This window comes from Plectropomus leopardus, chromosome 4 (assembly GCF_026936395.1).
Source record: "Plectropomus leopardus strain MGB_pleo_1.0 chromosome 4, ASM2693639v1, whole genome shotgun sequence".
Taxonomy (NCBI): domain Eukaryota; kingdom Metazoa; phylum Chordata; class Actinopteri; order Perciformes; family Serranidae; genus Plectropomus; species Plectropomus leopardus.
In genome coordinates this window covers 36,137,079-36,157,200 of record NC_142179.1, presented here as the reverse complement: position 1 = coordinate 36,157,200, position 20,122 = coordinate 36,137,079, and the positions used below count along the sequence as shown (strand labels likewise).

General features: G+C 38.8%; 1 protein-coding gene across 2 annotated transcripts in view; it reads left to right on the top strand.

The window, feature by feature from the left end:
* The window catches only part of apba1a (amyloid beta precursor protein binding family A member 1a), a 60,944-nt gene that overhangs the window by 24,130 nt on the left and 16,692 nt on the right, over nucleotides 1-20,122 (top strand). For both annotated transcript variants that reach the window (XM_042487487.2, XM_088077203.1), the window contains exons 2-6: nucleotides 819-890; nucleotides 2,775-4,458; nucleotides 12,033-12,131; nucleotides 12,248-12,287; nucleotides 15,489-15,634. In XM_042487487.2, coding sequence (XP_042343421.1) covers nucleotides 2,878-4,458; nucleotides 12,033-12,131; nucleotides 12,248-12,287; nucleotides 15,489-15,634 — 1,866 coding nt within the window. In that variant the 5' untranslated portion in view covers nucleotides 819-890; nucleotides 2,775-2,877. The remainder of the gene's footprint in view (nucleotides 1-818; nucleotides 891-2,774; nucleotides 4,459-12,032; nucleotides 12,132-12,247; nucleotides 12,288-15,488; nucleotides 15,635-20,122) is intronic.

Below are 20,122 nucleotides of genomic sequence, written 5' to 3'. Positions count from 1 at the left end.
AAATGATAGCAACAAGGAATTTTTTATCATCAACTGTTGACACTGTTTCCATGTTTATTACCATCTCTGCTGCCCTGAAATGTCCAACAAACATTGTAACTCACATTTCCCACTTGTAATTATGACTTTTCATAACTTGTAAATACGGTAAATATTAGAGCTGACATAGTTAACGATGCTAAACAGGAACTGGACAAAAAGGAAAGGCCTTTTATTTTACGCATTAGTGTTTTTAAGACAGTTAATGGGTGTCAGCCTAACAAAATCAACTATGCTTATACATGTAGTATAAGCATAGCTAATCTACAGTGTAGGGGTGTGTTGACTGTAAATAAGTTGTCATCAGAAAACACTAAAAATGGTGAGTTGTTGCTTCTGTTATTTTTTGAAGGAAACAGAAAAAACTTTTGATTCAAAAGTCTGTTTACCTTATTTTCTCCATGCAGAGGAGATCTGGTTTACAGCTCTCAGCTGAGTCAACATCCCATTGACAAACTCAGTTGTACTGTATGAATGAGTGTATCATCTGCTCTGTGTGTGTGTGTGTGTGTGTGTGTGTGTGTGTGTGTGTGTGTGTGTGTGTGTGTGTGTGTAACATCCTCAATATTCGCATTTAACGAGGAGAAGGACCCAAATCTCCCTGCCTCCATATTATGCAACTGGAGAGGAGACTCAGGAGTAATGGAAAAGATTTCCATCTTCTTTATAGGTCTCTCTTCTTAGCAATAATCTAGGATTTAGAAAGACCAAAATGTTCGATTTAAAAGATAACTTTCTCAACTGCACCGGGATTGTAATTTGAATTCTCTCTGTTCCAGGGTGGACTTCAGAAGAAAACCTCATCACAGAATCTAAACCCACCGCTGTCAGCGCACACCCGATAACTCAAGGTGAGTGAGTGGCTGACTAAATTTCATTTTCTGATTATTTCACATCAAAGAAATAAGGAGTGCTTCGCTTTACAGCTTGAATATATGAGATGTGTATGAGCTTTTGTGACTAGAGGGTGAAGTGGGTCTGTAAAACCAACATTTGCTTAAATGCTTAACCCTTTTAACATTTCAAACACAGAAAATGCTCTTTTCAAAATCAGACTTTAAAAAATATTGTACATCAATACGATTTTCTACCTAACCAACATCGGCCCTAGTCATACATTTCAAATATTCATTAATTTTCAGAGTTTTAAGTCTTTAAATGCCAGATTTTTGTCATCATGCCACTATCTTTTTACATGAAAAAAAAAGGAAAAATTATTTTCAACATGCTATGTACCAAGTAAAGTAAAAATCACAAATTCCGAGGCAAAATCCCTGAATGACACCCAGAAATAATACAAGGCATGTTTTTATGCTTTGATGGCTGTGGGATTGAAAATGTCAGTTTGAATGGGTTTCAGTGGAGCATTTTTTTGCATTTAACAGTCTGAATGTAACAATTTGGTTTCCACAGTGTATTTTAGACTTATTGTAGGAGCTGTGCTGGAAATTCACTGATTCAACTAAAATACACAATCTTGCTAAAATGTATGCCATATGCATACGTACAACTACTCAAAGAAAATGATAGCTACTAGGAAACCAAATCTATTATTTTTTACTGTCAATTGTTGACACTGTTTACGTGCTTTCTGCCATTTCTGCTTCCCTTAAACATCACACATACATCCAACTTGGTGATTTGGTTATCATCAAAATTTCCAAATTTCCCACTCGTAATTATGAAATTGGAGGGCCGTTCATGTGCTTGTAAGTCTTAAATACGGTAAATACGATATTTGCGAGGAGCACGTGAAGGCAGCATTAGTCTGGTTCAGTTGACCATTGTCTCTGCCTGCTTGGCTCTTATGTATTCCACCCAGCCACAGCACCAAAAGACATGCTCTCATTATAATGGTTCTGCATGAGTGTGTCCTCATTTTGGTTGCCATCGCTCTTCTGGGGGCACAATCTGTGAAAACATTTCTCCTGTTTGCCTTCCTCCACTTAATATCTTAAGTGTTTTCTTTCTGCCTCTTTCCTTTTTGATGATCTGTCTCGGAGGAGAATAATAAACAATAATTCAACGGGGTCAAAATGAGCAGACTGTGTTGTAAGAGAACAATGAGAGAAAGCAAAGATAATCCTTTGCTCCAGGCAATAATTGTCCTGAAAACTGAATCAGTTCTGGTGTCTTTTGAATGATGAGCAGTTTAATGAACCACGGCTGAAGTGACATTATCCTACAGTAGATGTGTTGATGCTGCCTCTGACAGCAGTGACTGTGCCTGTACTTAACCATACGTCATTGAGTAATTAGCAGTCAGTAGACTGAGAAAAAGGGAGTCATAAGCATATCTTGTGTTTGGACAGATCAGGTTTTTAAGTTTAAACTTGATGCGACTGTTCAAACGTAACTGCAGTCAGATGTGTGGCAGTTTGATTTTGTTTTACTTTGCACATTATTACTCCTATTTTAATCCAGTTTAAAGCCAGAGATTTCACTACCAGTACATCCTTTCACACATTTCAAAGAATTGTGAAGAAGAAGAAGGGTTAGGGGTTGGGTAACCTAAGTACAAACTGCTCCATGAAAGAGGCATGGGTCTTTGGATAGCTATGAGTCAAAGGTCATTGGATCAAATATGTCTTTTGAATAAACTGTAGTAGGACTAGCATGGTCATTGCAGGCTGGAGTGTGAGTGGTTATCTCACCAGCTTTCGTTTATCAGCCCTGTAATGAAACTTAAAAATGCTTTTCACTCATATTTGTCCCTTTCTGTCTGAAACTTTCAGGCTCTTCCCAGAAACCTTTGCCCTGACATCACAGAGGCGCCTGCTGATGACGGACTACTGAAACCTTTTCTGACACAACTCAACCAACCCGAACCAGACCGCCATGAACCCCCAGGAGATGGAGCTTGGTCAGGAGGTTATGGAAGAGGCTGATGCCGCTCCTCGACATCGCCACAACAACCATAACAGCCGATCCCGTAACCACAGCAACCAGGAAAAGCGCTACAGACGCTGTGAAGCCCCTGCTGGGAGTAGTGCGGGAAGCAGAGCCAGGGTGCCACAGCAGCGCCGGCCACAGGAGGAGCAAGACATGGAGCTTCAACATGGAGCTCAGTCTCCACAGCCTCAGCAGCCCCAGCCCATACCCCGCCCTGCAGTGACACGTTACCGCCGACAGGGGGACAGCGAAGCCAGGATCAGAGCCCAGCAGCAGAGACACAGACAGAGGCAGCAGAGAGAGGCAGAAAGAGCACAACACTTAGCACAACAACAGGAGAAGCAGCAACACACAGAGATGACCCAGGAAGACGAAAGAGAGAGGGACGATTCGGCGCTCGCCCGCTCAGCAAGCACAGAGAGCGGCTTCCACACCCATACGGACCGCGCTGAAGGGGACGATGGTCTTGTGGTGATGTCCCTGGAGCCTGAGGGGCAGCCAGAGGCAGAAGACGAGGCAGGGAACTATGAAGTCCAGCTACGGCCAGAGGCGGAGGGGTACACTGAGAGTGCCGAGGCTGAACAGCAACATCTCCATTCGCATCCCTCCTATCCTCCTCAGCCGCCGCCACTGCCACGTGAACCCCTGCCTGATCTCCAAAATCCCCACAGACAAGATGAAGCAGAAGAGATGCTGAACGCTGGCTACTCCAACTACGTCTACACGCAGCCCCTCAGCCACACCGGAGGACGGGCCAATGTCTCGTCTGGTCAGAGCTCGGATAGTTTAGACGCCATCCTTGCAGACGAAGCTTACTCTGAGCCATATGACATTTACTCACTCTCAGAGCATGTTTATGAAGAAATCTGCGACGCCCCTGCAGCAGTTTCATCGGCCGCAGACGGGGCAGAGGACACAGAGACTCTACAGCAGAGGAGGACCGGCTTTCAGCTGTTGGAGGGACGTGCAGGAGGAGGAGACTACCATCAGCAGGAGGCCGTGGGTTCCCGTTTGCGCCACTACGACGAACGTTCGGATGGCGAGTCGGACAGCCCAGAAAAAGAGGCAGAGTTCGCCCCATACCCACGCGCAGACAGCTGCGACCAGGAGGAAGACATTGACAGCATCGTGGCCGAGGTCAAAGAAAGCCTCAGCTCTCAGAGTCTTCATCGTGCTGCCGAAGACACCATAGATGAAGAAAATGAGCTACAGCAGGGAGAAGACAAACCCGAACCTGAGTCCCAAACAGACTCGGATAAAAACAACAAAGCTGCCAACCAGGGGAAGCCAGCCAGAAAACAGGTTGCGAGTCCTTCAGAGGAGCTTGTAGCAGTGAGGAACAGTCAGGAGAAGAGGGACGCCATATCCCTGGCCATCAAGGACATTAAGGAGGCCATAGAGGAGGTGAAGACCAGGACAGTGAGATCGCCGTACACGCCCGATGAGCCAAAAGAGCCTATTTGGGTAATGAGGCAGGACCTGAGTCCCACTGCCGAGTGCGAGCTGCAGCCATCACTGGGGGCTGATGTAAGTACAGCAGCTCTGGCTATTATTGATCAAGTGCACTGGATAGCATGGCTGTTGTGTTAGTTACCTCTTTGCAACCTCAGCAAATCGACTTTGTGTCTTTCAAAAACATGGGAAGAAGAAAGAGTAACAAGAGCGGAAAACCCTAAAATTATCAATGAATTGACTATGACAATGAATATGACAAAAAGTACATAAAAGTACATGAAAAAAATATAATTTTGTTACATAATTTTAAAAATAGCGTTTGCCTAGCTTTTTTCATTTTCCCTAGATATTTTTCCCTTGCTTTTTTTAGATTTTTATAAATCAGTTAATTTCTCACAATTTGTGGGAGGCCAATTTGCCTTTACTCCACTCCACATTTTTGAAAGAAACAAAACCACTTTGCTGAAGGTTCAAAGCTTTAGGTGCAGAATGACATTTGTCTCCCTCACCTCTAGCAGCATCTCATATAAGGTAAGACACCAAAGAGTCTATTTACTATTTAAAGCCAACAGAAGACAGAAAGATCAATGTGACAAACACTTATTTCATCCACAAAATCAGTTACACAATTCATCTCATGTTACTAAATATGTCAGACTGCACAAACACAAACACCCAAGCTGTAAGGAGGTGAGCTGTTGCTGAAACACTGACTGGACAAATGGCAGCTTACAGGCAAAACATCACAACAAATCAGCTTTGTGTGGGACAGAGAGTCGCGCATTGTCATAACACAGAAACATCTCACAGGTCACAGTTCAAATCAGCTCTAGGTTTAATGGTGGTGACACCACAGGAGGTGTTTCAACCAGACTTATCATTATTATTTATTTACATTATGTTCGAATATTCTGGCCATAACAAACAAACAAAACATGTTTTACAAATGCCTTATGATTTAGTAACTAACACAATATAGTTTGCGATTGAAAAACATAATGAACAAACTAATCCATTTTGTTTTACAAATGCACAACGTACTTATCAAACAAATACACAACATATTTCTAACACACCATGCTTCATAAACAAACACAACATGTCTTACAAGTACAAAAAAAATGTTTTACAAAGACAAAAAAAAAATAAGGTGACTTTTGGCAGCATTTTTCAACAATGAATGATGCTAAGAATTTCTCACCAATGTCCGCAGTAATTCTGCCTCAACAGCAGCAGGTGGTGCTGTGAGTCAATAGAAACGCTGCTGTTTTTCAGGATTAAAAGCACAATTATGTTTCTATTTCTCAACCACTTGCAATGATTTGTTTTTATATCCATGGGTTTATGGAGAGCAACAGTATGAGTCCTAAAACCTGGAAATCCATTAGCATTTTAGCATCTCTGGTTTAACCTTCTCAAAGTCATTGTTTTTTTATGGTTTTTTGGTGAGAACCCTGAAATAAGGTCTGTGGTTAACACAAGCTGAAGAGACTTTAAAGTTTTGTTCTGTTAGTAAATACCCACTCGCAAACTTTCAAGCTTTTATTTGTCTTTAAACAGAAGGTTGCTAACAAGTGGCTAAATAAGACTACAGAACATCATCATGCCGAAACCGTGGCAAAAGCAGCTTTTCCGCCTTGCAGCGGTGCAGACACCACAGTAGTACAGTTCGTTTAAGCAAAGCAATAGCATTTTACTATAGCGACTGCATTTAGGTCTAAAAACTCCTCAAGTGGTGTACAAAAACACAGTAAAAAAATTATATATATATATATATATATATATATATATATATATATATATATGTATACACGCACACACAAGTTCTTCACAGAAATATTAGAAGCTCATATGAGTCAGGAGTCACTTTCATTGTTGGGAACTATACAGCAAGAATTAGGGCTGGGCGATATGACAACAAATATTATCACGATAATTTTCCCCATATTGATCGATATCAATATTTATCACGATGTATAATTCGATAATGCTGCTCTTTCCCACAAGAGTATTTTTATTAAGTTGCCAGCCAGCACCAGCATTTTTGGTCATATTTACTAATCTTTTAGGACCTCCAGAATATTTTGTGTTTTGAATATATAAATAATGAATACTTTAAGATAAAGAACAGATCAGCTTTAATACACAAAAAACACTTAATTCTAGATTCTTCTGTTTCTTTTTTCTCAATATCTATCAACATCATTTGTGCATTTTCATCAAAAAAACAACATTTTGGACAAAAAGCTGATTGTTACCTTTCAGTGACAAGATAGCAGCTGCAATCACTTTTTGGCAAGTTGAAAATTGCATTTTATTTGTTGCATTGGTCTTTTAAAGGTATTTACACAGGTAAGAGGGGACTGAGTGAGCTATAATCTGTCAAATATATTCACTCTGAATGAAATGTAGTCATTTTGAAGCAGGAACAACCTTTCTATGTCAAGATAACAGCTGTAATCACATTTAGGAAGTTGAAAATGGCATTTTATGTGTTGCACTTGTCTTTTAAATGTATTTAAACAGCTACAGTGTGTTAAATATATTCACTATGAATGAAATCAAGTTATTTTGAGGCAGAAACAGCTTTAAAGTGACAAGATAGCAGCTGCAATCATTTTTTTGGCAAGTAAGAAATTGCATTTTATGCATTGAATTTGTCTTTTAAAGGTATTTACAGAGGTAAAAATGTCTGTAGTGATTACAATTAGTCAAATAAAACCCGGAAGAATTAGATCTAGTCATTTTGAGGCAGAAACAACCTTTCAGTATTAAGATAACAGCTGCAATCACTTTTTGGCAAGTTGAAAATTGCATTTTACTTGTTGAATTAGTCTTTTAAAGGTATTTAAATGGGTAAAAAAGGACTGGGTGAGCTTTAATCTGTCAAATATAATCACTATGAATGAAATCAAGTCATTGAGGCAGACACAACCTTTTAGTGACAAGATAAGAGCTGCAGTCACTTTGTCAGGTTTTTATGTGTTGTATTGGCTCTTCAAAGGTATTTCAACAGGTAAAAGGAGGTAAAAAGGACTGGAGTGGTTATAATCTCGGGCACTCTTAATTTCTTGCTAATTTTGATCATTTATTTTTAAGATGCTCATTGCCTTCTTCCTATGTTTTTGAAAGAGAGCATGCCAATGTGCTCAGGTTTTTAAGAGTTAAGTTTTGCGCAAATCTGCAATGGAAACCCACCTACAGATAGCAGTGATATGTCAGGAGAACTCTAGGATTTAGATGCCATCCCTAGAAACCCTGTATTGTACCATGCAAAACTGCCTCGTCTTTGAATAGTCTGTTGCTCCTCACATTACTGAGCTTTAACCCTTTAACACCTGGAACGTCATCAGTTTTCTTGGGCTGTGTTTAGACGCCTTTCATATGCATTTAAACCTCTGAAATCTAAGAAAATTGGCTTGATTTATTTTTAAAAAGCATTAAGGAACTTGCGAAGAAATTTCCCGCAACACAAAACAGGGAAAAAATTCTCTGAGGATGAGTAAATGTCATATGGCAAATGTCATATGTAAGCTTCGTCTGCAAGGATGGCGTCTAAACTATCTGAGCTCTGACCGGACAAGACATTGGCCCGTCCTCCGGTGTGGCTGAGGGGCTGCGAGTAGACGTAGTTGGAGTAGCCAGCGTTCAGCATCTCTTCTGCTTCATCTTGTCTGTGGGGATTTTGGAGATCAGGCAGGGGTTCACGTGGCAGTGGCGGTGGCTGAGGAGGGTTTAGGTGGGATGCGAATGGAGATGTTGCTGTTCAGCCTCGGCACTCTCAGTGGGGGGGTGTTTTTTTTTTACTTTTCTCTTTTGTTGCTTACTTTCAGGTACTTTTCTTGTAACTTTTTGTAAATTTCCTGCTAATATTTTGGCCATTTTTTTGTGAAGTTGCTCATTGCCTTCTTCAAATTTGCTCAGGTGTTAAAGAGTTAATCCATACATTGTCCTCAGCCTGAATAGAAATCCCAGTCATGTAGTGTTCCCACCCACCCTCCTGCCAATGATTTATTCAGTGACAGAGAGAGAGAGAGAGAGAGAGAGAGAGAGAGAAAGGTAAAGGCCAAGACAAGTTCAATAATTCAGTGAGGATCCAGTGACAGAATGGCATGTTGTTTTCCTGTTTACTTCATTCCCGCAGCATTCCATTTCTGCTTGTAACTTCATCTTCAGATGAATACCACCTCAACATACAGGGGGAATTCATTTGATATATCATTTTGCACTATGTCAAACAGTGAACAAAGTAAATCCAGGCCGTCAGACAGATGGACTGACAGACAGACAGAGAGAGAGACAGTGTGTTGGTTCCGTGATGAATCTGATACCTGAGTGTCACCTGAGCAGCTGAGTCCCAGTCTGCACACGCTGGTGTCGCGTTTAACCGCACACTCTTAACAGTAGTTCATCAGAGGCACTTGTTGAGGTTCAGCAGGATTTGTGTATTTTCTTAAAATAAAAAAGGTCATGGAAAACTTTTGGATGTATCAAGTAGAGAAGCTTGAGGAGGAACAAGCCAAGCAGAAGCAGCAGCAGATGGAGCAACATGGCGGAGATGAGGTGTGGACAGTTTGAAGAGTTTATGATGATTTTTCCATCAGCGTGTTAAAGTGATAGTTCATATTTGTAGCAGTGGTGGAATTAATTGTCTGAGTGCATGATGTGTGGAGGGCTCTGATATTACACAAAATGATGTGTTTGTAAGACCAAATTTCTGACTTAAAAGCCCTGTTGTGGAGTATTTCAGAAGCAGTGGTGGTATTAGCTAATATTTCTTTTTTTGGAAGTTAAGACTTAATTGGACGATTTTTACAGTTTGTGATCATGATTTAATTAATTCAGTGAACAAAATGGTAATCATGATGATAATTACTGCACTTTTAACTCTGCCTTTTCTCTTCTGAGATGTCTCTTTAGTAGCTGAGAGAAATTACTTTTACGATGAATTATTCAGCTCAGAAACCTGTCATCCTGAAATAATGAAAATGGTGGAATTCAGATCCTTAACTTCAGAAAATTAATACCACACTGTAAGAAAAGGCAGTTTTCTTCTTAAGTAAAAGTACAAATAGGCACAATTTTGTTAAAATATGAGAAGCAGCCTACTACGTTACAGATCCATCATCATGCAAGGCTTTCCTTCAAAGTCTCCTGGGAAGAGCTTTGTGATTTAGAACTCATTACAGGGAGTCAACCCACAGGAGTGCTTCCTAAATTAATGCCCTTACTGGTGGGCAACAGGAAAGCTCATATATGAGCTGAAATTGTCGTAGCTTTAACGCTTGGAAACCTGAGCAACCTGATTTCTTTCAAAAACAGGGACAGAAGACAATTAGCAACAAAATCAAACAATTTATAAAAAGCGCAAGGAAATTATAAGAAGAAATAAAAATAAATGACCATATATATCTATATTTATATCTATATGTATATATAGATATATACTGTATGAATATGTATAGTGGTTGAAATATTGTTAAGTTAGATAATTTAAGAATTATTGAACCTTAAAAACCCTATTACACATTGGAAGTATAATAAATAAATAATTTTTAAAAAATGCAAGAAATGGAGCACTTCCTGGACTCAAAAATCAGTCTGTTTGAGGTGGTCTTTGGGTGGCGATATAGTAGGATTAAAAATCAAAAAGAAAACTCCAATGCACTCTTGAAATGTTAAAATGCCTTTATTTCTACGGCATGGCCATGTTGAACTGTAAGGTTCATCGGTGCTTTTGGGTTTTTTTTCTCCCTTCTGGGCTGACTGGCTGCTTGGTGTATGCTGTTGGTGGAGATCCTCTCACAGTCTGCTGCATTCAGTACAAACCCCACACAACTTTTCCCGATGTTGATAAGTGCTTCTCTATCGTAGAAAAGTCGTGCTTCAGCAGAAGGGGACATTGAGTCAAAACAAGAGAAAAATATAGCAAAAAAGTAGCAATAATTTGAGGAGCTACTGCGTTTACATGTGCTGCCGTCGTCATAGCAACTAATATATTATTCATTTATCATTTATAATTTATATTAGCAATTAATATATAATATAATAATAATAATTTGTGCATATTAAGATTTTTTATGCTAAATTAATTTGATGTGGACACAAAAATGGACACATCTTTGACCCATGGAGAGATCTTACTAGAGGAAAATGAGAAAATATAAGTCATGTCCCACCAACTAGAGCAGACCTTAAACCTTGAGTTAAATTGAGCTGCGGCCTGTGAGATGTCTGTGTTATGACAGTGTGCTGCTCTCTGTCCCACACACAGCTGATATGTTGTGATGTTTTGCCTCTGAGCTGCCGTTTGTCCAGTCGGTGTGTCTGCGTCGGCTCACCTCTTCGCAGCGTGTGTGTTTGTGTTTTTGCATACTGGTGCATTCAGACTGTGGGCAGCAGGAGGTGAACTGTGGAGCTGATGCTGTTGATGTTGTCTGTGTGCTGCATCTGCAATGATATGAATGTTCTGGTCTTTCTGCCCCCCTGGTCGGCTTTAAATAGACCCTCGGGTGTCTTTTACACCTCCACCTTTAATTTAATGCACCATTACTAATTTTTGTGTTGGGATCAGATCATTTTGACAAGTGTGAAGCTTTCATGTGTTCTCCGTGTCTCATCAAAAATGTGTGAAATTTAACTTGGAATGCCCTTTGGGCTTTTCAGAATATGATCTACATCAGTTTGAAGTGCAGTTTTTAAAACCTGGATAGACATCACTTTTCTTGTGCTGCATTCAGCAACCTTCACAAGTATTTTAACCTTTAAAATCTAAGCAAATTGGTGGGATTTCATCCATAAGCTTGGGGGTAAAAGACAATGACCCACACATTGTAAGAAATTGGTTAAAGGTAACAAAGAAATCAACTAAAAATAAGTGTTAAAAAAAGAGGGGAGGATGATGAGAAAATTATCTAAAAAATAGTTGAAAAAAGTCCCCATTATTTATAATTTTACTAATTTTATATTTAAAATTGTCACAGAAAAAAATGTCATTTATAAAAAAAAAAAATACTTTTTTTGGCACTTGGTAATTGTCTTGCTTGTTTTGCTGTTTCTGTATTTATTTTCACATTTTCAAGGAATATTCCTGGAACTTTTTTACCAATTGTTTTTTAGCACGTTCTTGAGAGGTCATTTTGTTGTTTTGTTTTTTTTGTTTGTTTGTTTGTTTTTTGTTTGTTAGTTTGTTTATTTGGGTTCTGTTTTTTTACCTTTTTAATTATCAGGTTATTTTCTTCCAACTTTTTGCTTATTTCTTGGCCATGTCGTTTTAAGTTGCTCGTTGCCTTCTCTCTGTGTTTTTGAAAGAAATCAAATCAATTTGCTCAGTTTTCATTCATTCATTCATTCAACCTTTATTTAATCTTGAGATATCATTGAGAGCATGCCCTCATTTACAATGATGTCGAGAGTACGATCAGTACAGTTCAAAAACAAACAACGAAACACAAGAAACAACAAGAGCATAAGCAGAGGAAGTGGAGCGCAGTTAGACACAATCATGTTCATGAACATAGTAGCTTTTATCAGTTTTCAAAGGGTTAAACCTGATCACTTTTTTTCCACTGCTTTTCCCAATAAGACCTCCATTTGAGACATGCAGGTTTGTCTTAATTTGACTTTCCTTTATTTCCTCCCTGTAGTCTCCTGGTTCCGGCTCGCCCTCTCCTCCAGGAGCAGAGTCGTCCAGCAGACACCTGCTGCAGGATGACAGCTTTGAGTCATCTCCCTCCGGTAAAGAGGTGTGTTCAACATCTTACTTATCATTAGTTATTTACTGCACTGTCTTCACTTTTTGCACATCAACTAGAAGTCATGTTTTAAAGAATCTTTCTCCTCTCTTTTTTTTTTATAATAGTCCAGGAGAAGCCTTGCATCTTTTCCCACATATGTAGAAGGTGAGTGCATCATCTTTTGGGGCTTCAAACTGTCACTCAGGAGTTGAAGGGGCATAGTCAGTTAATTAAAAGAGACTACATTATTCTAAAAAAAAAGGGGGAAATTATCATATATACTCAAATAGCGCATGAGGTTTTTATTTACCTCGACTTCAGAGGGTTCCAGGCTTTCATATGAAGCAGGGTTAAATAAGGGCCGATGTGCACTTTTGCCGTTCTAGGCAGAAACAAATATGCCACCCCTCTATTTGCAATGTACCATACCAGTTACGCCATGTCATACACATAAAAACAAACACTAATACATATACCAATATAGCTTACACATAACACAAATGGTCAATGCAGCAATTATGTGCTCAGAGTGTCAACACTAGGCGGGTTTCCATTTACCCTCAAATTGCACAAATTGAAATGACAAATATAAAGTATGCCTAATGGAAACACATCCATTCCGGAAAAAAACTCCCATTTATCACCAAAGTTTTTACATTTGCATGAGGCCGCGTCATATTTAAACGTTTCCAGTGACGACATAAGGGGTAAATAAGGGTAAAAGGTGCCTGTAGGGCGATGGGTCCAGCAAACCCCGGACTTACATGCTGAAGTCCAGTAACCGGTACCCGTTTTTATGTTTTTCTCTACACTATACCATGTTCCGCCTTTCCCTAATTCTTGCCCTGACTTGGTTGCCTAATCCTAACCAACTGTGCCAGCATGTGTGTTTGTTGACGTGCCGTTGGTTGTCAGTTGTTGTTGTTGCCTAAATATAACCATGTGCAGCATGATGTTTTCACATCACAGTAGCAGCATTCTGGTACATCAATCGCTGAAGGATACCTAGAGAGTAATATGTAGATGCTGCAAAGCGGCAATATGTGACGATAAAAATGTGTTGCATTATTTTGATGTAAACTAAATACTAAAGGTTTTATTTTATTTTTTATTTTATTTTATTTTGTCTGCACACAATTAAAAACTGCATAAAATCCAGATGAAAAAAAGAACAAAAAATATGTGAGGAGAGGTCAATAAGCCAGAGGCTTATACAGACGGACCCCCCTCATCTTGACAAACAACAAACAAAAACAAAGAAAAAACAAACAAACAAACAAAAACAACAAAATGAACCTTTTTCTAGATAAATAAAGCAAAAGATAAATGACACCAAAGAGCAGAAAAAAGTAACTAGTCACTAGATATTAATCCAATAAAAACCAAGAATCACAAAGAACACAATACAAAGTGGTAAGAATCATCACCCGGAAACAAGGCAGCATCTGTGTAATAATCGTAGATTGGGGCTGGAAAATTCTCAACAAACCTGTTTAAAATTTTAACTTGAAGATTATATTAATCCAAACTAAATGTTCCTGTAATAACTGCTACTGAATACTGTGAATGCAAATTCACATTTTTGTGCCATTTTTATTTATGGTTGTGTGTCCAGCATTACATTATGTAAGCAACACAGAGGTTTTAGGTCTCAACAACATTGTTATGCTGCTAAGCTGTTGTCCTACATTTTGGAATAAATCATGACTAAGAGATGGAGGATGGTAGCGCTGTCCTTCTAACCTCTGTCTGACCTTTACTGTCAGAGTTCAGTATGTTGCAGCTGATTCCCCAGTGATCGCCTGGTAATACACAGCTTATTGAACTGCACTGCTGATCTAAGCCTGTAGTTAATGCTGAGTCAGCATTTCGTAAATGTCAGGGCCTTCAGGAGCCAATACACAGGGAGGAGGGGAGAGACAGACGAGGGGGGAGAGAGGAGGGGAGGGGAGGAGGAAAGATATGGAGATTCCAGTTCATCAGTAACATTATATCAGTACTCTTTCTCATGGACTTACACTCTCACACACACACACACACGCACACACACACACACACACACACACACACACACACACAGTGTCCTGCTGTGAGTATGAGACCATGATGCTATAGACACATGTTAGAGTTCTTTACTTTTAGCCATCACATTAGGTGGGTTTCCATACAGATCTGTGCAAAACTTAAGCAATATTTTCGAAATGTCAATAAAACACAATTTCAAGATGACTGCATTTCTATTGAGAGATGTTATGTGAGTTTATATTATGCGACTAGGAAGCAGGGCAATAATTGCTCAAAACATTAGCAGCTTTATTTCTGTTGCAGCCACCGCACTAGCCGTCATTATTTCCAGTCCAAGCCCACGTAGGCGTGTTATGGAGCAATAATGGAAAGGGGAGCCCCATGTATGTAGGAGCTGCCAAGTATGGGATTTCTGGGAGGTGATAGTCCACGATTTCACAGAACTTCCAACTGATCCGCTCAACTTTTGAAGAGTTATGTGATGCAATAAAACCTTGTAGCACCTGCTACATCATGCCCAAGTCCTACCAACAAGCACATAGCCATAGCATCATGTGACTTAGAAAAGCCAAAAAAGTGTTTTCATTGTAGTTTTGCAAAATATGGCTTTTTTGAATTGCCTGAAATACCACCTTGTGCGAATGTAAAAACTTTTTGTAATAAATTGAAGTTTTATTCGACCCTGACGTGTTTCCATTAGGCGTATTTTATGTTCCGAATCTGCTCAATTTGAGGGTCAGTGGAAACCATCCAGTGAGACAAACACCAGCTTTAAGGGTTTAAAAGGTGTAAATAATAGTGTTGAGAAATGATCAGTCAGTGCTTCATAGATCAGTAATGAAACATACATAAGAATATTAAACAGATTGTAACAAATTATCTTGCTGTTGTTTATCAACCTCCAGAATAACGATCATGTAATTTGAACAAGTATGGAGAAAATATATGTTATAGAACGCATTGTAATTCACAGCTGGTGCAAATGAAAAAACAGAAAGTCTATCAAAATAAAATACAGTATACGAGAAAATATCAGTAGTAAAATTTCATCTCATATCTTTATCAGTAGTAAATCTTTTCAAATGAACCAAACTAGTAACATCTAAAAAAACATAGTTAGAATTTTACAAAAGCATACTGTCTCCAATTTACTGATTTTTATCATTTTATTTTATTTTGTAATTTAGTTTTTTTTATGATACAATTAAATTCAGCCAATGCTCCTTACTATGATCTATTGTTAATATAAAAATATTGATAGATACAGCTTATTGCATTAATCTCAAAGTTGGAGGGGAGACTTTGTGGTATAGGGAGACTGACCCACTCTCCTGCCTCCAGTCCCAGGCCCATGTGACCCAGAGGACCTGATTGATGGGATCATCTTTGCAGCCAACTACCTGGGCTCCACACAGCTGCTGTCGGATAAAACTCCGTCCAAGAACATCCGCATGATGCAGGCGCAGGAGGCCGTCAGCCGCATCAAGGTGAAAACACACAGTACACTCGTGATGTTAATGTACTCACTGGTTTGTGTTTTTACAAGTTGTAGTCAATTCTCTTTTGTTTCAAGCTCAGTCACACTGCTCCATTTTTGGTCTGGTTCCAAATAGATAGACCATTCTCTTTTTTCTAAAACCCCCGTTTTCTTATTTCCCATCTTACCAAATTGTGACTGAAGTTTTGTCATATGAATATACCAGTGGCGTCTATACTGCAGCTCTCTATTGATAGTATGTATGTACCAGAATATATCGAAGCATTCAAATCCCCGGCTATACCTTAATGATGAAGCATGATGATAATACATTTAATGACATTCAGATTTTTAGATTATCAGATAATATTTTACAATTTAATTTATGCCTCATAACAACTTGATAAAAGGAGAGGACAAACTCCAGCACACTTATAGAGTACAAAACAGCTTTTTTTGTCAGACCAGCACGTTTCTTCATCAGGGTCATTTTGAGGGCCACAAGCAGCAAATCTGCGCTCATCAGAGATAGAATGCAAGGAAAGAGTCTCCACTCTGATCACACAGAGTGTTTCTGTAGCTCCAACAACTGTGACAGAGTGAGACATCCTCTCCGATATGCTGACAGTAATCCATTTAGTCCAATGCAAATAAATCTGCAGTTAAAATGTATTTCACATTTTTGCATGTTGTGCTCTGATTATGGCCAGGACATATTTTGGAAATCTAAATATACCCTGGATGTTTTGGAAAAGTCATAGAATTTTGCATCTCAAATCTGTATAATAAAGCATGAGGTGATAAAGGACGGTCAGTTTGAAAGTCCAACAATAATGTCTGTTTTTACATTTTCTGGATGTTAATAATGGTTTAATTTGGAGTGATTTTTTTTTTAAATGCTTTTTTTCGTTAATAATTGTCTACAAATTTTAGAGAAAAAAAACAACAAAACAAACAAAACAAGCCTTTCAAAACTTTTGCATCAATCCCCCTCTGCTCTCTTAAATAATGAACAGTCCAGTCCCTTAGTTATAATCCTGTTCTGAATTCATGATTATTTTTAAATAATATGTATTTTAAAAAGTTATTATATTGAAATGAAAAATAACTGAGTGGGTGCTTCAGTGGTAGTTTCAGAGAATATGGTCTTTAAAGTTTGCCTCAAAGTCATGGAAAAGTCATGGAAATTCATCGCTAAAAATGTGTATGAACTCTCGTTATTGGAATTAACAGTATGTGTACTAATTGTTGACAGTTTTTCCCCAGAAAGATCGCATTTACATATTACATACAGTTACACATCTTGACAGCAGGTGATATGAAATCAGTTACAAATCAGTTTCTTTTGTGGAACTGTTAGCACATGTCTATAGATTTATGTTGTTGTTGGTTGCAATGTTCATATTTTTACCTGTGACTGTTTCATTTCTTTCGATCGTGTCATGTCACAAGACCAGGCTCCTCATTCCCAAAATTTAAAATCCAGCATGTTAACCTCCGTCTTCCTCTTTGCTGCCTCTGTTGGGACATTTCTGCTCATTATGGCATGTTACCACCACCTGCTGATCAGTGGAATATTGTGAGTCCATTGGCAGGAAAGTGCATCACACCACTGGCATGCACATGTGTGCACGTGTGTCCTCATGCATGTGCAGCGACTCATATTAAACCATCTGTACAGCACTACTAAAGGTAAAAAGTGAGTCACTACATGCCCAGGCTGCCACTAAACTGAGTAAAGTTTCCATGGTGATGATTGCGGCAGCATTAGGCAGGTTTCCATTACAGATTTACGCAAAACTTAAGCGATATTTTCGAAATGTCTATAAAAAACATTATTGTGAAATAACTGCGTTTCCACTGAGTGATGTTCTGCGACTCTCTATTGCAGCCACCGTACTAGCTGTCATTATTTCCAGTCCAAGGCCATGTAGTAGGCGTGTTATGGTGCCATAATGGAAAGGCAAGCTCCTTATACGTGGGAGCAGCCATGTATGAGGGATTTATGGGAGGTAATAGTCCACGATTTCACAGAGCAATTGTGGATTCAAAACTTCAGGATGATCTGCTCAACTTTTGTAGAGTCATGTGATGCAATAACATCTCTTGTAGCTCCTGCAGCATCATGAGGGAGCCAGTTCCTACTGACAAGCACACAACCATAGCATCATGTGACCTAGAAAAGACTAAAAAGTGCTTCCATTGCAGTTTTGTGAAATGTGGCTTTTTTGCATTGCCTGAAATACCACCTTATGTGCGGGTAAAAACTTTTTTTGCAATAAATGAGAGGTTTTTTTATTGTTGTTTTTTTTAACTGACGTGTTTCCATTAAGCATATTTACAATTTCCGTTTGCGCAATTAGTGTGTTTATGGAAACCTGTCTAATGTTTTTGTTTGTATTTGTATTTTTTCCAGCAGAGGTGAAAAATATCTTCAGCATCACTTCCAGTGGTGTGGTCCTTCTCCTGGTTTGGGATTTTCACCTTCAAATTTTCTTCTTAAAGTTTCTGAAACTTGTTCTAATAGCCTTTGAACAGCCGTGATGCTCTTGTCGACTGCTGTTGAGATATGTTGGTTACTGCAGGAAATGTAAAAACATGACCCACCTTCACTTAACATGCCTGAAACATGAAAGCCAAGATATAGCAGGTTTATAAAATACCTATAATGTACCAGTGTGTCCCTCATCATTGCGTTCCATGTCTTTGGTCTGAGGAAGTAGCTTTGGCTTATCTGAAGCTTTGGAACAAAACTATGTGTCATTAAGTTCATACCACATCTCACATCAAGTCTTTTTTATTTGTATTTGTATGGCCCAAAGTCATTAATCACATAGTTGCCTCAAGGGGCTTTGTGCAGCATAAGAGACCCTCTGTCCTTAGACCCACAATTCAGATTAGGCACCCACAACCATGTTAAGCAGAATACATAAGTAAGAGAGCATCATACTTAAAAAGTATATAGAGGTAGACCTAAAAAAATTTTTGACTGTCCTTAAAAAGAAACTGCAGTCTCTCTCCACATTTCCTGAAAGCCCTTGTAACCTCATAGCAACTGGAAAAATGTAACTTTGCAACAATTATTCTGTCACAACTAGCAGATTGGACAATAATAAATCAAACTCTGATAGCTCTTACAGCTCTTCAGATAGTGTGCATATTCATCCAACTCCACAAGCTGCATTATGGCAAATCGTGGATTAATGATGATTAAAGTAACCCCTTTGTTAATTTAACATAACTATAACACATATTATATATTATTTAAGAGATATATTCATCTTGATAACATAACCTAAAGTGGGTTTGCCATGTCGTTGCTGCATTTCTGTATTTCATATTATACATGCAATATGCTGAGCTGTTATAGGTATTATAATACAATAATATTGGATAGGCCTATTTTGGGTTCTACTTCAGATTCTTTAAAAACATAGTGATGGTGCATTTTTATTATGCCGCCCTCTCAAGGTGCAAACACTGAAAATGTCTACAAAAGATGAAGACTGAATGAAAAACAGGAAGACAAAAAAACTATATACAAGATCACAAAACAGCACTGAATGGTGTTCTTCAATAACTTGCAATCTTCCAGACTACAAAAAAACAAACACAGTACAACTGGCAGTCTATCAATGGATGTTAACTTCTCTGCAACCAAACCAAGACTGACTCTGCCAGAGCCACAATGGCCCTCTTTAAACTAATAGCCCCTCCCTCTGGGCATATCACTTACAGAAGAAAATAAAATTAACAATATTTCTCAGCAGAGAAGACATTTACAGCCCCTTAAGCTTTAGTAGATTTTACACATTCATTTTCTACCTCTGTCCAAACTCTTCTACCCAACCAAAACAAGTTTATTTACACATAAATCACCATTGAAAAAAAAAACAAAAAACAAAACACAATTATGCTGGTCACATGACACTGAAAGTTCACAAGAGTGCCCTGCTTAACAGACTCAACTGTTACGTCTCTGTTTTGCGGGTCAAACTCATGAATGGACAACATCACTCAGCTGTGGTGTCACTTATGACTCATCACTTTCTTTTGAGAAACACAACGAGATCTCAAGCATAGCTTTCCTCCATCTCAACCACATTTTAACACAGTCAGACTCAGAAAGTGTCATCCATGCCTTCTTCTCATCCAGTCTTTACTATTGTATCTTGTAGTTCTTAAGTCTTTCACACTGCGCCACAAAAAAACTAGTCCAAAATGCAGCAACCAAAACATGTGAACACCTGACGGATTCTGTCCTCACGTCACTGGCTGCCCATTTCATTCAGGTCAGAAAACAAGCTGCTTATCACAACCAAATTTCTTCTTCTTAACAGATCTGTCTAACCATCTCCTCTGTCCCTACATGCCCAAACCTACACTCAGATCACAGGGTGCAAGCATTTCCAGCTTCACTATTCTAAAATACTCTACGTTCCAAACACCTACAGACCTTCAAATCATGAATATAAAAATCTGTTTGCACTTGTTTACA